Genomic DNA, 19,790 nt, shown 5'->3' on the forward strand with positions numbered 1-19,790 from the left:
AATACTTGCAGGAGTGGTGACTCCACCACTTCCCTGGGCAGCCTGTTCCAGTGCTCGATAACCCTTTATTGTGAAAATTTTTTTCCTAATTTCCAATCTAAACCTCCCCTGGCAGAACTTGAGGCCATTTCCTCTTGTCCTGTCTCTTGTTTTTCCTGGGGGATGAGATTGATCCCCACCTGGTGCACCCTCCTGTGAGAGGGTTGTAGAGACTGATAGAGTCTTCCCTGGGCCTCCTTTTCTCTATGCTAAACATCCCCAGCTCCCTCAGCTGCTCCTCATCAGACTTGTGCTCCAGACCCTTCCCCAGCTCTGTTGCCCTTCTCTGGACATGCTCCAGCACCTTAACATCCTTCCTGTGCTGAGGGGCCCAAAACTGAACACAGGCTTTGAGGTGTGGCCTAACCAGTGCCCAGAGCAGGGGAACGATGACGTTCACTTTAGCTGATATAATAATCACAACCACACTGCCTGCCTGACCTTTTTTGGGGCTGACAGCTTCCTGAGCCACCACAAGCTGCTGCCTGGGGGATGACAGGAAGCTACACCTTGCAGGGGGAACCTCTGACCTATCTGAGCCCTGTGGGAGCTGGGTCCTGCATTCCAGTGGTGCCAGGACTTCCTCTGCAGCCTGGGCTTAGGTGAAGTATTGCTTAGGTGAAATATCAAGAGCCATCATCGAAACTGATGTTATAAAATTTGCTCATGAGCCTGAAAGGGGAAGGTCCCAACCCTCATCTGTTCTGTGCTGATGATCCTTTTTCTCTTCCTAAATTGTGGGATTTGCCCAATCCCATCTCGCCAGTGGCTGCAAGGCACTAAACACTGCCCAAGAACAAAGGAGAAGCAAGGAGCAATGAGAGTACAGGGGAAGGGAAGGGCCAGGACCGCTGCTTTTCATGTTCCTGCAGACACAGCATCAGCCTTTGCTACCCTGTACTGTAAACAGATCTCTGAACTTCCAGGGAGAGGCCATAAAATGCATTATATTGTCCTACAAAATGGACCTTATAGCTCCTATAATTTTCTTGCACTTCAGTGTTTCCCGTATGAGGGGGGTAAAACAGTTATGGCAACTGTAAGTTATTGATTTTAGTTTTTCATACTGTCCCTTTCAGACAAGCAAATATTTAATTATACAATTATTCAGATGAAGCAAATGGAGAACAGAGAGATAAAGAAAATTGTTCAGAGATTTCAACAAACAGCAAAACTAAGGCTCTGGATGTCCTGCCTCTCCACTCCCCTCTCCATGTCAGGCCATTTAGCTTTGAACTCCTGAATACATTTTGCTCATCCTTCTGGAGCATTTCACTAATTGATGAAACATTAAAATATAATTCAGGATGACATTCATCACTGAAATCTGACTTAACAAGAGGCAATAAGCTGAAAGCATGGAAAAAAGGGGAAAAATGCTTTCAGAAAAAAACCTAAAGTACACAATTTGAAAAGTAGTTTTATATTTTGGTAGAGGACTACTTGCAGAATGTCCCCAGATACACCAGAATTCTGCAATAAGTGCCACATGCAATAAGCTGTGACATTGCTCTGGTTTGCTATTAGGTTAACAGTGCTAGACTTCCAGCTAGGTGCTACTTCCCCTGGGCAGACACTTTTCACAGGCTCTCTGGGGAGCCATTCTAAACAGGTTTAATTGTAAACGGATATGCAAGACTTCACAAAGGTGGTTAGCAGTAAAAATACGTATTCCATACATTGTCAGCATTTTTTTCCTGGCCTGATGTAATTACAAAGCACTATTGAAACCAACCCAACCTGTTTATATACTAGGAAGGGAAATTATATAACCCTACTTAGAAAAATTAAACAAACCACAAAAATCAACCAACCAAAAAAAACCTCCAAGACCAAGTGAAATTTTCACAATGATGTGATGCTGAAAGATCCAGCAACTAAAAATGCATCCAAGTCAACCTGAAACAGAAACTGTTTCACCCTTACCACAGGACACTCTTTAAATGCACTGGATGGGAAAGAAAACCTCCACAGAGGACACCTGCACCTATGAAAGGAGAGGGCTTCTCTTTGGGTCTGCGAGCACCATCTCAAGCAGCCACATCATACACTCCCTTCCAGAAACTAGTGAAGTTCTGCACTGAAAGTTGTTCCACCTTTACTTTTACCTCCATGGGGGAAGGCTCCTTCAGAACATCCAACTCAGACAGCCAGAAACATTACCCTGAGAAAAAAACATTCCCTGTGCCAAGGTCCCTGCCGTACCCAGTGGGGTGTGGCTGCAATGAGGGAAGCAATGAAGGCCAAAGGGTGGTTTCTGTCACACTTGTCTGTGCAGCAGTAAAGGGGACCTGCTCTGAGGGCACATGACCAGTACCCAGGTTACAGGAAATGGAGGAGGAGGTGGCATCCACCTCAGAATGGGCTAGGAAAATTATGTAGTACAGCCAACCAAAAACTTATGAGTAAAATCCTTCTCCACACATCCCCAAATACTTAGGCTGAATTGAAACAAAATGAAACAAAACAAAACAAAACAAAATCTTCTTGAAACAATTAAAGTTAAGAGTATTTTTATTTGGGTCATTTTTGTGATTTCTGCAGGTCGTCTTCCCAGTCTATCAGCTGCAAACAGGTTCTGATATTTTTTTCATTTTTAATGAAAGATCTGTTTTTCATAACAGTAGAAGCTGATACTTTAGAAGACTGAGCAGCACAAAGTTGCAATGAAATTGGAGAAAATTATCATTCTGCAATGACCTCATGTATACTGACAACAGGTATTTAGTGGAAGTACTGCCAGAATCTCTGTAACTGTGGGCTCCAACATACAGATCCTCCATGTTATTTATTTTGTTGGAAACAACACTAGTTAACACTGAGCTACTATTGGATCTCATACTCATTGGGGCTCCATTTATTGGCACCGTAAATTTCTTCTCGGGTATGCCTTATCTGGCACTCCTTTTCTCCCATCGGATTATTTAATTAAGAGAGATGGGACTATGCAACTACACAGGATTTATTGCTTAAAATAACAAATAAGACATCAGTCTCAAGGCGTGAGATTTGCAATAAATCATAATAATGGGGTATAGTCACAAGACTCAGGGTTACACAGCAATTTATAACTTTCTCATCCAATAGGCACTTAAAACGAAACTTTGTTTTGACTTTATGACCTATCACCTGTGATACTTTTTCACTGCAATGCAACTGAGTCTTGACTTGTCAGGTCACATACACACAGATACTTCTATTATAACATCTAAATTCCTAAACTATAAAATCACATTATTATACTTAAAACCCTTCACCATAATACCCAATACATACTTTTACTTATAACTATAGAAACATAGGTTTGTAATTCTCTTGCTTAAGGTCTATAAATCTCTGTCAGTTATACCAGACCTAGTTGCTTCCAGAGTTGTAAATTGAACCTGTTGGGGAAGATGAAACAGGAAAGCCTTGGAGATATGATTGCCTGACAAAAGATTTTGGGAATATGAAAACTACAGGCAACATCAAAATGAAAGCCACTTTTGAAATACCAGGTCTTAGTTACTGAACAACTAGAAAACAATGGTATGGCCACTGAAGATAATCCCCTCTTGATTGAACAATACCCTCTGCTTGCAAGCGATCCAAGGGTCAGAGCAGACCCTACTAGCTCAGCAGAAGGGGTCCAAAGAGTAGTTTTTAGAAGTTAAGATGTAACACTCTATGGTAATATAAGAACTCTTATAGGCTGTATGTAAATGCTATAGGATTTGTATCTTGTATTAGATTGGTTAGTGACAATTAGAATATTCAGTACAGAAGATGATTTATTGTATTGTAACCAGGACTTCAGACACTTCTATTCATTCTCACTTCCATTCTCTCTCTCTCTTACTCCTTTCCTCTCTTCCACTTCCACTCTTGCTCTTACACCCTCTCTCACCCACTCTCTCACCCGTTTACTCACTTGCTCTCTTGCGCCTGCTCAGAGCTGAGTCTAGCAGCTCTGAGCAGTGCCCCAATACCCACGCCCTTTACAATAAACCGACTGTGTCCCAAGACCTGCCTATAGAGATCTCTCCATTCGTCTCCGTCTCTGTCCCGACCGAACCCGTCCTTAACCTACAGAACCCACCACTAACTGCAGAAGTTTTTACTCCTCTGTTTCCCACAAGCTACCTTTAAGGAGCTTGGCTGTAACAACTGTTGCAGTTACCCTAAAACACCTAAGCTCCTGTGACAAGCAGATTTTACAGCCCTGAGCTATCCATGTAGGCTTTCCCAGGAAAGGAGAGTGCCAGACACCTATGCAAGAAACATGTCAGAAAGCAGCCAGCTGAGCACAGAGTGTCTCACACTGGTCAAGAGTGAGAGGTGAAGTGTGAGACAAGGAGCGAAGACATCTCAGCAACTGACTCCGTAGAATAGCTGATGGACCTGAAATGGCACCTTCCTGCCTGTTCTTGAACTCTCTTCACACACATGCTTCAAGGGTTTGTAAGGAAGGGTAGTTTCCACAGATTACAGAGAATCTTGCTTCAGGGGTTCTGAGATTTCATAGGGCTTTGAGCAGCTTGCTAGTGACCAGGCAGTGTCAGCAGTGCCAACCAGGAGAAACTTGGCTGCCTATCAGGACAGTGGCAGCTGAGTAGCAGCTCAGGAAATGTGGTAGATACAGACACCAAAGAGACTGGTAAGTGCTAAAGCACCATTTATAAATGCCTTGCACAAATGAAATAATCTGGAAGTTCATAATGCTGTCCAAGCCACCATCAGCTAGTTCTAGAACCACTAGTTCTGCACTATTAAAATTGACCTGAGTGGGATTAAGTAGGAAAGTCCATTGCCTCTGGCATACCTGTGATTAACTTCCCAGTCAATTCTCCAGAGAGTTCCTTCTAGTATCTGAAGGGCCCTACAAGGAAGATGGAGAGGGACTTTTCCTCAGGAAATATAATGATAGGACAAAGAGTAATGGGTTCAAGCTGAAAATCTTCAGCTCAGCTGCTAACGATGCAATTCCTCATCACTTTGGCAAATCACAGTGTTCTTCAGTCATCACTGTGGTGAATACAAGCTCAGAAAAATAGTTTGCAAGAGTACATGCCTGTATTGTCTATTGCATTAATGTTCCAGCCAACAGACATTGCACTTTTTCTGCCATCTGCATGGACCATGAACATTCGAATACAAATAAATCTCCAATATATAACTAAGAAAAGACAGCACTCATATTTCTATAAAGATTAATCACATGATGGACTCCTGGACTTCAAACAAAGCAAATCTATTTTATGTTACATGGATTTTGCTTCCTTTTCACACACCACCATTGGAAGGGGACTGCTCTTCCTTCTTTCTCCTTTCTCAGTTTCAAAATGATGCAAACATCCAATTCACCGCTGATTGAAAATTATTCGAGAAAAATTATTTTTCTAAGCTTTAATATTACATAGAGACAAAGTAAATTACTGCCCTTTTAAAACGTCTTTGCTAAAAATTGTCTCTCCAAAAAGAGGAGCACGGCAAGGTGTGAATTTTACCCTGAGTACAACTGTCACTTGACTGAGGTGCTAAATGGGAAAGCTGTCATTTTAACTCGAAACGAGACTGGCTCTCAAAAACATTAACTCGAATTAAAGACAATTAAGCCTCAGCTATCGTTGGATAATTTTTCCTTTCCTTTCCTTACTCCTTATTTTCCCCAGTAGTGGATTGTGCTTAGTTATCATTACAAAAAGGCCGTAAGTGCATGAAAGCTTAACTGGAAACAGCCCAAGGTAGTTAAAGAAAAGGCAAACCCCAGCCACGGGATGCACTCCCTGGGGAAGCTGAGGTGAGGACGCGGGTGGTGATCCCTCACTGGACCTGTCCCGGTGGGAAGGTTGGAAAGCTGTTCTCAGGACACTGCTCTGGGCTCTGCCGGCTGGGACATAACAGAAGAGCTGCACTCCAAGCTTTATGATTAAATACTCAGCGCTCTGTAACTTTGCCTTCCCAAATCCTTTGCTGTAACCATCCCAAATTGATGAGAACTTAATGTAGACTATCTCTTGATTCTGGAAGCTATTTTCAGTATATCAGTCTGACTTGCCCCGGGCTGGTTTAACTAATGCTAATAAGGACAGTTAGTGTCAAAAAGCTTAGTAGGACAAGTGCCAGTTCCTCGCATCGGGCAGGGATGCCAGTATAAGCAATGACAAAATTTATTTTGGAAAAAATATTTGCAGAAATTAGACCTTCCCGTTCACACAGCTCTAGATACGGTGCCAGCTTCAATTGCTTCCAGTTGACTCTCAGTCCTTCCCTTTCGCCGCCTGCCACCCAGCCACTCCCTTTTTTTTTATGCTAGCTGGCACGCAAGCAAATAAGCAGGAAAACACTTCAGGGAGCTCAGCTGGCTGAAAACAAAAGGTCTTCATCTTTGGGCAGCCTGGCTTCCCAAGCTGTCTTATCCACTGGTGTCCTGAGCTCCAGCGCCAGCACAAATACACACATGGGAGTTTGGGGCTAGGGGGGAGAGCAGGACTGTGGCACCTCCAATTTAAATGACCAACCTCTAGGTGGGTTCACACTGAACACCAACGGCCTGCAACAGAAATGGTCCTGTCCTTCTACCTCAATTCCCAGTCCTGGACAAACACTCCCTCATGCCGACTCTGGCCTGGATTACAGAGCAAAGTGATGGAGTTTGCTGATCCGTCCCTTTTCCAGAAGAAAATGTGTCCCAGTAATAAATGCAATGACTCCTTCCTAGAAGTCGAAATCCAGACCCAAAATCCCAGGGGTACTGTTTTCTCCTTCTCCTTATTTTCCTTCCCTATTTTTTTTTTCCTCTTGCCCTTCTTGAGAGATGTTGTTATTCATGTTAGGAACTATATAGTCCTTTGGGGAATTTTGTCTCAGGTGTTGTAGTGGCTGATGACAGCAGCTCCTCCTGTACAGGACAGAAACTGAAACAGAAAATAAGCCTGTTTTCCTTATATGGCATGGACATGTCCTGTGTGACCTGTGTAACACAAGCATGGATGATTTCCATTTCACTGTTTCTGTACATCAAGCCTGTCAGTAACTTAATTTGGTAGTCTTTCACCCATCCCCTCAAGAAACTAAACCCATAGTTATTTCACTTCATGGAAGGTCAGATAGATAAGGAATCATATAAAATTTAGAGAAGATTATATTGATTTTACATTTTATTTCAAGCTATCTGTAAGTTCAGTCTGAGACTGATGTAGGGGTAGTACTGAAGTATTTTTTAAACATTAAACACATGAGATGGATTTTTTATATTTAACATAAAACATAAGATTCTTGAGTGTGGAACAGCATTCTTCATAAGAGAGATGAGAAATAATTTTCCATTTGCAAATTGTGTGTACATCTGGACTGCAGACCTCTGCTCTGGTGGATATATTTTCCTTTTTGACTGGATTCTGCCTTCATCCTGAAGCCTTTTTTGGGCTTGATCCAAAGTGCTGGCACTAGTAGAAATCCGTTCAAAAAGTTTTGAACCTGACCTTTCTTTTTGTGAATGGTCATTTTCACAGTTACCTCTTTCTCCCATTGTGTTCAGTGTTCCAGGAAGCATAGGTCACAAAAAATCTACAGAATGTCACATCCTCTAATAAACCTGCTAGTTTTATGTCTTGTCAGCTGGACCAATGTTTGCAGTGGGGAAGTAGGGATTTTTTTTTCCTTTTTTTCTTTTTAAAAATAATTATTAAACCCTGTACTGTTCATTTGCTGGAGTGTGAACAATTTTCAGGAGTGTGAACACGACTGCATCAGAGTTGCTTTTGATTTAAATGAGATCAGGAATAGGTCTGTCTAGGCTAGTCAAAATGTGGAGCTCATGTTTTCTGGGTGCAGTACAGTATTAATTTTAATTACTAGCTAGGATTTATTTCGCAGGAGGGTGAGCATCTCCATTCTAATGACGAACCATTTTCTCTTTATGTAATGACTGTGATTGCCTCATTATACTTCCCATGGTATATAATTTCTGTGTTGACACAAGTGGATGTACAGTAAAAAACCTCACTCATCCAGTCAGCCTGGGATATTTGACTCAGATTACCCTTTAAAGCACAGGTCTGTAGCATATATAAAAAACCAGAAGAGAGCAAAATCTTAATACCCCTACTTTGAGGTTCTGGTTCCTTTAGCTTCAGATTACATGAATATTTTCTTTTCCTCACAGACAGAAAAGACAGTTCTCTTCTGTCGTTAAATAAAATGCTTGAAATCTCCCAAATTGAAATTCTATGCTTTAGGTATAGTATCCAGCATCTTATTGGGTAGATTTGTTTTTAAAAGGAGATCTAACAGACACTGTGAGTTGTCATGTCCTTACAAGATGTAAGCACTACTTATCTGAACCTTCATAGAAAATGACAATGCATTTGCCCTACTTATCAAAAAACTAATTCTGAGCTGGCAGGTAAAAGCTGCTGCCTTACTCAGAGTAACCAACCATTTCTAAAGACACCAGTGCATGTTCATATATTCATAATTCCAGCAGAAATGGAGACACTGCTGATTTCAGTTCTAGGAACTCTTTATTGAATGAAAGGTGTAGCACCTCCTTTTTAGCTAAGTGTGTCCAAAACAAACCCTGTATGATACTCCAGTGCTTTTGACACGGGCAGAAAAATTTGATTTTTAAAGTCCCCCCTAATACATACAAAACATAATAATATAGAAATGTGTTTGAACTTTATTTGTTATGGACATCACAGAAAAATAATGAACAGTAATACTTTCAAAATTTGTTTGGAATGCAAATCTGGATTGCACAGCTTTTATGTAAATATTTGGTTATGGGGGCATTTTCCCAATAGAGACAGAGCTGTGGACATAACAAAGCACATGGTACCAATACCACTTAACCCTTTACAAGTGTCAGAAGCACATTTATATCAAACAGCTTTGCTATTGCGGTATGTTGTAATAAATGCATGGAAATAAATGCATGGAAATAAATTCATGGAATGCTTTCAGTTATGGAGAATGAACCTCGTCAAATGCACTTTGATAAATGCAACTGATTGTTTTGCTTTAAGAGGAATATGAACCCGGTTTTTCTGGAACTGGTGGGGGCTGCTATTTTGGACACCATGCTACAGAACCAAAGCCTGATTTGTGCCCTTTCGCATACGCTCTCGTCTTCCTTTTGTCTTCTGTAATTCCAGATCTTTCACTGGCAAGACGTGTGCTCTGCACAAGGAGCGCACAAGGCTCTACAGCCGCGTTGCTATGGGGACCAAGACACGTCTGCTCGGCGCTCGCAGTAATCGCAAGGGACAAGCGCTCCCGACGGCAGCGGAGCGCTGCCAGCCGCACCCCGGGCATCCCTCCGGCTACGGCGGGCAGCCTCCAGCCGCTCGCACGGCGTGTTTCGAGCACCGCGGCTCCCGGGCCGCCCCGTCCGCGCTGCCGGCCGGCCGGGCGGGCAGTCGGGGGAGCGGCGGCAGCGCCGGGCGGTGCGCGGGAAAGCCCGGCCGGCCCCGGCGGCGCAGCGGGCACGTGTTGCGGGCGGCCCCGGGCCGGCAGCGGCGGCCGCAGGTGCCGCGGGCGGGACGGGCTCTGCGGAGCCTCAGCCGGGGGCGCGGCGGGGCGGGGAGCGGCCGGAAGTGACGGGGCCGGGCCGGGCTGATTCACCTGCTGGGCGGTGCGCGGGGCGCAGCCCGGGCACGGAGCTGCCGCCGCCGGGTGCCCGCCGCGCCATGGAGCTGCCGCCGCCGCCCGCGCTGCTGCTCGCGGTGTCCCTCGTCCTGCTCTACTCCGCAGGTGGGCGCAGGTGGAAGGGACAGGACCGACGGGGAGGGAAAGGGAAGGAGGGAGGGAGGCGGTGGCGGCTCCTCTGTGGGGCTGGGAGAAAGCGCGGCGGGGGTGGGGGGGGCTGCTGCCCGCCCGGTGTCCGCCCCGGGGGCTGGGGGGCTCCGCGCCTCCGCCCGTGCGTGTGTGGGGTCCCCGCCGTGTGTGTGGGCGTGGGGGGGTGGGGGGTGGTCTCCGCCCTGTGTGTGAGAGTGCGTGTGCGCGCCTCGGCCGTGTGCGGGTCTCTGCCCCTCGCGCATTTCCCCGTCCCCGGCAGCCGCTCTGCCCTGCCCGCCCTCAGCCCGGGGCGCGGTGCCCGCGCTGGCGGTGGGGCCGCGCCGCGGAGCCGACCTGGGCTTTGTTCGCCCTCAGCGCGGCTGCCGAGCTTTATCTGTCGCCTCCCCCTCCCCTTCCCCCGCCGCTCTCCCGGGCAGCCCCCGGTGCGGCCGGGGCCGCTGTGCCCGCCCGGTGTCTCCCGGCCGGAGCGGCTCCCGCGGCAGGCGGGCGGCGGAGTCCTCGCCACACGGGAAAACCGACCTAGAAAGAGTAAAAGGAAAAAAAAAAAAAAAAAAAAAAAAAAAAAAAAAAAAAAAAAAAAAAATTTAAAACCCCAGCCCTGCATGTGTAGCACCTCCAGCATCCAGGCTGGCTCCGCTTTTGAGGGTGTGGAAGGGGCCGGGTGCTCCCGGAGAGCCCTCGGAACCCGGTTGTCCAGACCCGATGGCCAGGATTGAGCCCTGAGGAGTAAACGTGAGAGGATTTGAGGGTGGGAGGAAAGGAGTTGAACTGCATGGACCTAAACGCGTTTGTTTTTCGTGATGAAAGAAAACAAAGCAGTAGATATTCTCAAACAAAAAAAGCAATCGACTATACCCAAAACCCTCACATAACAAATCAAACGTGCCTGGGCTACTAAAAAGTAGGCAGATGTTTTTCATCTCACATGCTAGATGTTCTTAGGTTCCTGTAATGAAGTTGGCTGCCATATCAGTATTTCTTAAACATATCTCTAATATAAAAGTAAGTTTTCACTAAAGTTGACCAAAAATTATGTGAAACTACAAAAGGTGACAAAACACCTAGGGAGGTTCAGGTTCACAGTAAAATGTGTATCAGTGGTGTCAGGAGGTCAGGTTTTATTTCCTATTGAAATGTTAATGCCTGTGTTGATGTCACTGCTGTTTTGGGAAATTACTCATGGGTTCAAAATTCTGTGTCTGTAACGGAATGGTGAACTCTGATCCCCTGAATGAAAGGGAATAGGTAGTTCTGCATTAACTGCGTTTCCCGAAGCAGAGTTGGAAACAAGGTAGATGCTGTGTAAGAACGATGAGTTACTAGTATTTAGTTGACAAGGTTAGTCATGAAGATTTATATTGAAACACTTTGTGTAACGAAAACTGTGAAAATAACTTGTGAGTAGAATTCTATGTACTGCATTTGAACTAGATCACTGCTAGGCCATCAAAGACTATGATTCTAAAAAATTAGGAACAATTAATATATGAGGAAATGCAAACTCAGAACAGAATTTTACACTTTAGTTCTCCTGAAGGATACAGGTGTCTTCAGACCTCAGGGTGAAATTGGATGACTTTGTAAATAAAGAAATATTCCTCATGAAAACACACATACTCTTTCGTACAGTTATTTGAATGACAGTACCCTAAAACACATATATTTCACACTCCTCTGAAGGAAATAATTGAATAATCTGTATTTCATAGGAGCTGATATGTCCTCTGAGCTCGCTTGTGTTTTTTCCCATCAGATTGAGTTAATGTTTCTGGGTCTGTGCTGCAGATAGACATTACTTCCTTCACTGAAGGAACAGATGTCGGTAACTTGCTGGTCTCCATATGGACCCAACCTAGAGGAAGCTATTTTTTGTGCAGTTGAGTGAAAGCTGTTGTCAGTGAAGCATTGCCTAGGTGCTGAAGTTACTTGAGTTTGGTGGTTGTGGTTTAACCCTAGCAAGAAACTAAGGACCACCCACATGGTCACTTGTTCCCCTTGTGTTGAGATGAGGGAGAGAATTGGAAGGGTAAGAGTGAGAAAACTTGTGGGTGGAGACGAAGACAGTTTAATGGGGAAAGCAAGATCCATGCATGCAAGCAAAGCAAAACAAGGACTTCATTCACCACTTCCCGTGGGCAGGGAGAAGCTCAGCCATCCCCAGGAAAGCTGGGCTCTGTCACATGGAAGGCTCACTTGGGAAGACAAATGCTGTCACTCTGAACGTCCCCACTTCCTTTTTCACCCAGCTGTGTACGGTGATCATGACATCATGTGGTGTGGCACCATCTCCCTGTATACAGTGTTGGGGAAATAATCTCCTTCCATTTGGTGCAAATTCAAATTTGTGTAGGGTTTTAGATGACTAAGAATAAATACAAGTGCTGAACTTGTGATCCCAGTTTAACAAATACGATAATAATTTACATCTTTTAAACTTCTGAAAATGTGTAACATCAGAACTTGAATCATCAATAATTGAAGTGTTAACATAGCCAGATTATACCTATAAAAAGATAGATGCTAAAAAAAGATCCTACATGCATAGTGACCCATTTAACCCTCGGAAGAAGGTTTTACGAAACAGGAATGCTGTGTGTGTAAATACCCCAACTGAGGATGAGTTTGAGGAGAGTGTTAAGGTAAATAACTGGGCAGGAATTTTCTTTAGTCTGTAGTGGTATCTTTTATTGCTGCTCTTGCAGTGGTTTTTATGTGCATTTTGGTTTTTTGTTTGCAATGGTAATAGTAGGCAATTTTGTACTCTGTTGAAATTCTGCAATGTGTGATGCTTTATTAACGGAATTGTAACCTTTTAAATAAAATCAAATTTCTGGTAAACTTTAGGAAAATCTACGGTTATTTCCCTGTTGTTAAACTTGCAAAAGTAATTCCAGTATCGTGCATGCAGGAGTGGAACCTAATGCAGGCATAGTAAGCCAGCATTTGGTGGCTAGTACACTTTGTCAAATAAGTATAATAAGGAACTTAAGCCCGTTCATGTTTTTATGCATGCAATAAGATCTTGCAGAAGCTTAAATTAGAAGTGTGACTACCACAGGAGTTTAATGATAACTCCTATCCCAGTCTTTTAATTGCTAAACCTGGTACACTTCATCTCTTGGTCAGTAATTGTAACAAGATTCAGGGTTCAAGTTCTTCTGAACTATCCATTGATGTGAAAGTTACCTGAAGTTTGGGACTTGTTTCCTGGATCTTAGAGTTTTAACAAGTATGAAAATCTTTAACCAGAGATTACTTAATCAACTGTTAGTCAGCTGCTGTGACATGGACCATGACATTTGAATTAGTGATTTTTGCCTTGGCTAATCTATGTTTCCCAGAAGGTATTTTATGTGTTGAGAATGCTGCTGCAGAGATTATTATAGCTCGTCACTTTGGTTTCCTCTGACTGCCCCGCTGTGTTGCATCAAACTTCAGCTGCCTCTCTGTCTTTACTTCCAGTTCTTGCCTCTTCCACAGCCAAGCCCACTTAACAGACAGATGAAACTCCCCCTCCTGAATGTCTGGTTTAGCTTCAATTGCTGCTTTACAAAATACACACCTGCCCATATTTTTACATGAGCACATGTATGCTTTGCTACTCATACCATTCACACTTCAAGATAGTAATCCTGAATATCTTTAAATCTGCCTCAGTATTGGAGCATATTAAAACTCCTTTGCCACAGCTCCTACAGAGATTTGTGCAGACTAGGAAACTTGGTTTTGGGGCTAGTGTTGTTTCAACATACTTCCACACTCATTTAATCAGCTGTTACTTGCATGCTTTCATAAGCTTGTAGTGCCAGGGATTCTTTTTGCTCTTGTTGTGACTTCTGGTTGACTTAATGAAACTTTTAGATACTGTGTGAAACATTATAAATTTGGAGAACTTTTAGCAACTGTGTGGCTCACCAGCATGGAAGAATGTGTGCGTCACCACCCTTCTATTACATCAATTTAGTTACACTTGCTTCCCCCCTCCCCTTTTTTTTTTTTTTTTTTTTTTTTTTTTAGGGAATTCCTCTTTTTACTCCTTTGCACCTTTCCAGGGATGGCTCAGAGAAAAGCCACTTCAGCCAGTTGCCATGGGAGTAAGTGGCAGGGAAGCCATAGTTCTGTGTAAACCTGTTTCAGTAACATCTGCAGTATAAGCAGCCCCCTGCATCCTTGCTGGTCCTTTCCTTTATTGCAGATGTAAACAGGTCTAGATTTGAAACAAGAAAGTGTTTTGCTACCAATTTGTCCTGGTACAGGGCAGGAATGAGTGACAGGAAGGATGGCAGAAGAGCATTAGGAGGAGAACTGGTTCTGTTTGATCAGTATTTTCCCAAAGCACGGAAATATCTGTAAAACCTTGGCCGGGAGAGAGCTTAGTTGAGGAGTAAGACTGCATGAATAGATCAGGCAACCAGTCAAATGTCTAGATGTTACTGCAAAGATTATTTTTGCATCCTCTTTGAAGTTGTACCTGACATTCATCTGGCTCCATGGTGAGCTCCAGTTCAGGGAGTTTAAAAGTTATAAAAAGAGTAAATTTTTGTGAGGTCAGTTTTCTACCTGTTCCTTTTCTTGATCCAACTCAATGAGATCAAGCCTGAATTATAACAAGGGAGTGTCAGCTGGAACCTCAAATGTGCATGGTGGAGTATATTATTGCTATTGTTTATTAATTTATTTAAATGTCACCTACTTGCTGGATGACGTTCAAAATGTGATAAAGAGGCAAGATTTGGAGTTTTATTTACACTGGAGCCATTCACTGGTGCTCCGATGTCCTTTAGCTGCTGTCAAGAAGCATCTGAGGTACTTGATGGTTGCAAGTTTTGCAGTTGCACTTGCTGCTACATTTTTTTAAACAGATATGTTTTTCATGCCCTACAGCTAAAGCCTCTATGCTTAGTATGCTGAAAAATGATTAATCAACAAGAACTATTTGGTGTGTTGGATGGAAGGATGAGAATTTGATACATTCTCAACTGTTTGAACTTGTGCAGAATTAGTTTGCATAAGGAATTGAAATTTCCTGTGTTCACTTATCCTGCATCTTCAGCTCTTTGTTTTAGATGTATTAACAATATAAGCTACAAGGAATATTTCATCTCAGTTGTTTTAAGGCATGTAAAAATAACCTGTTCGTGTGTGTATAGATATAAATATATTCTAGTGTCTCCCTAAATTTTTAAATGATAAGTTAACTTCTTGGCTAATTAGGGTGGATATTCTAATTCATTGAGCTTATTCCTTTCTGTCTGTTTTTTACGTGGTGGGAGTGGGGCAGGGAAGGAAACAAGACTAGGCAGACAAGACATTTTTCTCTGTCATTGTGATGCTTCACCTTTATATTTAAAAAAACCCAACAAAACAGCAACAAGAAAAGAGCCCAAAATCAACTCTGTGCTACTGAATCAAATAGTTGTCAATCTTAATGCAAAACTTGCATGAACTGGGAAAAAAGCATTGCTTGTTTAGTAGCTTGGAAGAGCCAAAGCCTCTTTACTCAAGTGAAAATAATATGGCTGCTCAGTTAAGTGTTGGATTGTAGTGAACTCCCTGATGCATTGACTGACAGATGTGCCCAGTGCATTCACACTGCCAGTGAGCTGCTTCATTCAGCTCCCTTTTAAATGCCATCAAATTGGCAGGAAAAAGATCGAATCATGTGGCTTGATTGCTTAGTGACTGTGTAAGCCTCCAATATCTGTCCGTAATGGGAAGTGACTTGCAGAGCTAAAACAACCTGTGCAGTTGGGGTAGACTTGGTAGCGGAGAGGCGGGATTTTGTGTGAGTGTGTCGTGTCAGGATTTCAGCTCTGATCTTTTTCTTTTTTGTGCTCACTGAAAAAAGTCATTGTAATGGTTGACCTTCATTTAATTTTGCACTTCTCAGTACTGTTTCTAGATGGTTCCTTAAAGGCTCTGAAGTGCAGTCTGGAGGTACAGTTTCGCATTACGCCTGCCCCCATTACAGATGTGGTGCGGTTACATCCGATGTCTGCTGTGGTTGTTGCCCCTTCCAGTGGTGACTGGATTCCTTCTCCCCTTCCTTGTGTCAGAGCAGCCTTGTGCAGCTGTTGGCAAAGTCCATCCAGCTGATACCACAGAAAACTTGGAACTCATAGTGATTTTCTGACACTACTCCTCTGCTTAAAACTAATCTTAATCCCAGTTTATGTTGCACTATCCCCTCCCCCTTTCAGTTGCCTCTCGAAAGCTTATCCTTCCCTTCAGTAAGGAGATCTGAATGCCCCCTCTCTCCCCTTGATAAGCACGTCCCTCTCAGGAAGGTCATCAGCCAGCAGTTGCTAGGATACGGGCTGGTGGCTTTGAGTTTAGCAACCCAAAAGCTTCAAGAATGTGCTGAACAAGTAAGGAGCACAAGGACAGTTGTAGAAGGAAAGGGATGTTGGAGAGAATCTGAAGGCAAAGGGTGTGTTGAAGAAAAAACGAAGTTGTGGGTGAATAAAAAAATAAAAGATCATTTAAGTTTTAGCCTGTGATCTTTAGGTTTTTGTAGTTGCATAATGTTGTTTTAGATTTTTGTAGTTGCATAATGATTTCAGCTGATCCCATTGAAATGTGGTTGGGAGTGAAATCAAGCTCATGCTATGTATTTGCAGAGTTGGAGTTATTGGTAGTTTTATTTACATGAGCCTTAAAATTAAGAATTTTTTGTTAGATTGGGAGGGTGTGTAACTTGTACCTTAATTGTGCAGTACCTTTTAAACTGGGGCAGGGGTATGCAACACTACATGAATTGGAGCCATTTATTAATTTAATGCTGTCTGAAGACATCCAGACTGAAACAGATTTTTTTTTTTAAATGTCTTTGAAGAAGTGTGCATACTCAGTTTCCTGTCTAGTTTTTTTTGTTTTTTTTTTTTTTTTTTAACTCGTGTGGTTTGACAGAGGATTTGAGGATTCAAATAAATGTGCCTCAGAAAAGTGGTGCTTCTCCCCCACCCTGCTCAGAAGTAGTAAAGTTTGGAAATACAAGCCCACCGTTTTGAGGCCCAGGAACAGAGTTGACTATCCGGTGGTCGAAATATCCCAGGCTTATTCTTATATGTAGGGTTTTTTTGGGGGGGGTGTGTTTATTTTTGGGTTCTTTTTGTTTTGGTTGGTTTTTTTTTTGTTGGGGTTGTTGTTGTTGTTTGTCTTTTTTTAATAAGTGCCCTGCTGTTTCATCAGCCTTCTCATTGTAGCTTCTGGCAAAACCTTATTTCATGCACATAAGTCTTTTATCTGCACCGTCTGTGGAAAAAGTGTTCTGGAAACTTAACCAGACCAGAGTTCTGGGAGCTCAGTCACTCAGCCTCTTTGAGCTACTGGTGAGCTAGCTGAGGTGAAATGTGCAAGACAGAGTTTTAAAATCTTGTTGCTGCTATCATAAGTTGTATAAAACTCTAACTCTTTTCTACAAAAACTGCTGTGTGGATTTAGTTTCCTGAACTGTTTTTATATTTAGTCTGGGACTAAATGAACTAGGTAGGAGGAGACACTGTGTGCAGCCAAGTCTCTCCTAGGTGGGTGCTTTTATTCCTGGGTTGTCTTTACTTTCTCTGGCTCCATAAACTCTCTTTTCTGCCCAGTAGGAGAGTTTCACTAAGATCTGTGACTCCAGTTTAGAGAGCACTGACCTGGGAGATCTGAAATGCAGATGTGAACGTGTTTTGTCTTAATTTTACTCTGTCTTTGAGGATTAACTAGTGTTCTGCCTAGTGGACTCAGGCTAGTGTAGAGGGGCAAGTTTTTATCTTCTCTAATCTTTTTGCATTGGGCCTCTTTGAGGCTTAAGTAGAAGAATACTTTGTATGTTAATGTAACTAGCCCTGGAAATGTTAGGTTTAAGTAGGCTTGTTGCTTTTGGTAAAATGTTTTGTTGGGGTGTTTTTACCAGTTACAGTGAACTGTGCTTATCTCTGAAATTTTTATCACTGCATTGTATGATAACAGGGCGTTAAGCATGGGAAAAATGTGGTCTGTGGAGCACGTCAAACAGTAGCTGTTTAACTCTTGATATTAGCAGGACAGTACTTTCTTTGTTAGAAAAAGCTTTGTGATTTGCCTTTATCAGCATGGGATTATCCTAAAAATCTGAATTCTTTGCGGAATTCTAAAATTAGACTGTATTAAAATCAAACCTCTGTAGATACGTGGATTCAGATGCAGTAATGCTGTGTGACTTTTTCTTTTGTTTTATTAACTGCTCCGTTGTTACCTAGCATTTGTTAGTTCCTTACCAATTGCTTGCTTGTTCCTGTCCTTCATCTTTTGCTTGTTTTACCTCTGTTGAGGTTACTGTGAAGCCTGAGTATTCTTTGGTACCTGGGTACCTGACTAAATTAATACGATGTGTATTGAGCTAATATGTGTTTTGGAATCTGTTGTGAAGCATTTTTGAGTTTCATTCTCACATCAAAAATCCCCAAGTCTATTGAATTTGCTTTCTAAAGGGAAGACAATTTTTTTTATCCTTCTGTTAAATTTCCTTTTTATTGACATTGTTCCTTTAATGTTTATTAAGTTAAAGGAGACTGTTTAGGGACTGTTCTTTGAGTTGCAGAGTTTGACATAAGAAGAGTTAGATTCAGCAAAACTTCATAGTGTTTTGGGCCCAAGCTTCTGAAAGCTGTAACTGTACTGGGTCCTTTTGCTCTTGGAGGTAAGATGTAGAAACTGAGAATCCAAATCTGAAGCTGGGCCCTTTTTTTTAAGGCTTTTTTTTTTTTTTTTTAACCTTTTGGAGAGGAGTCTCGTTGATAAATTTAGGATGTGATTTGGTTTTTCGCTTGTGATAAACTGTGGCAAAACAGCTTAACTGCAGCTTTGTGACCATCTTAGCTGTGCTGATATGACTCAGCTACTGGGTGCTGCAAAAACCACTAAAATAAGTAATGCCAAATATTTGTTTCTCTTTATTCTTTTGTGAAGGTAGCTTTTAATCCAGTTACTTGATCAGCAGGACCCTGTCTTGCAGATGCTCCCTTTGGCTGCTGAGGATGCTGATGTTTGGTATTTTAAGGAAGCAGGAGATGATTGTGGGATGCTGGCTGCTTGTGGGGATTTCAGCCATGGAGACTTGTGTTTGTGTTAGATTATGCCAGTGAACACCAGGCAGTCTCCTCAGCCAGCCACTCCTTGGTGTGTACCTTCCTCCCTGTGTACTCCGTGCTTGCTAAGGGTGTTAACTTGAGTCACTCGGTTCTACAGGGCCTTAGGTCAGAAGTGCAGGTTTGAAATAAGATGTTGTAGAACTTCTGTCCAAGTGAAGGTGGGAAGGGGGAGAGTTGGGCAACTTTGCTCTATAAAATCATTACAGCTAGCTGAAAAAAGTAGGAGATGAACTGTGGAGAAGAGGCGTATTCAGAAGTAAAATGGGGATGGTTTCAGTTTTTGAGACTGAAATTTGCCTGGTGAAAAGATTTGATCACAGGTACATCTCATTTGAAAGAAAAGTGTAAGCTGAAGTGTCTCTTAAGTGAATTTTATAGCTTGTGGCTCTCAAAGCACTAATGTGCATTTTTGGTCATGATCATTACTTGCTACTTAAGGTCTCATTCTGTGGAAAAAACATTTATATATTTAGAGACTCTCCTTGGTTGCAGTCAGGTGTTGGCAAACAAGACTGGTTTTGGAGAGCCTGGTAGTAAAGTACTCTGAAAATGCAGTTGCAGGTGGATCACACTAAGTACAGCAACATCTCTGAACTCAACTCTGCGTAGAAACTGTCCTGGTCCCCATCTAGGGAAGGACTGTGTCTGCTGGGTTACATAACCCTTCTGTGGCACAGCCCTATCTGATGCCAGAAACATTCATGCCAAATTTAGATGCACACCTACATTTGTGTAAGCCAGTAATGCACAGTTTCAATGTGTCCTGATTAAATAAGAAAATACTAAATGCATAACTAATTAATCTAATAAATTACTTTCTGTTATTTATTAGTATATATCACAGCTCTGCTTATG

General features: G+C 42.7%; 1 protein-coding gene across 2 annotated transcripts in view; it reads left to right on the forward strand.

The window, feature by feature from the left end:
* Positions 1-9,599: 9,599 nt before the first annotated feature.
* The window catches only part of CXADR (CXADR Ig-like cell adhesion molecule), a 32,938-nt gene continuing 22,747 nt past the window's right edge, over positions 9,600-19,790 (forward strand). For both annotated transcript variants that reach the window (XM_032097330.1, XM_032097319.1), the window contains exon 1: positions 9,600-9,774. In XM_032097330.1, the coding sequence (XP_031953221.1) occupies positions 9,711-9,774 (64 nt within the window). In that variant the 5' untranslated portion in view covers positions 9,600-9,710. The remainder of the gene's footprint in view (positions 9,775-19,790) is intronic.

Source organism: Corvus moneduloides, chromosome 2 (genome assembly GCF_009650955.1).
Source record: "Corvus moneduloides isolate bCorMon1 chromosome 2, bCorMon1.pri, whole genome shotgun sequence".
Classification (NCBI taxonomy): Eukaryota; Metazoa; Chordata; class Aves; order Passeriformes; family Corvidae; genus Corvus; species Corvus moneduloides.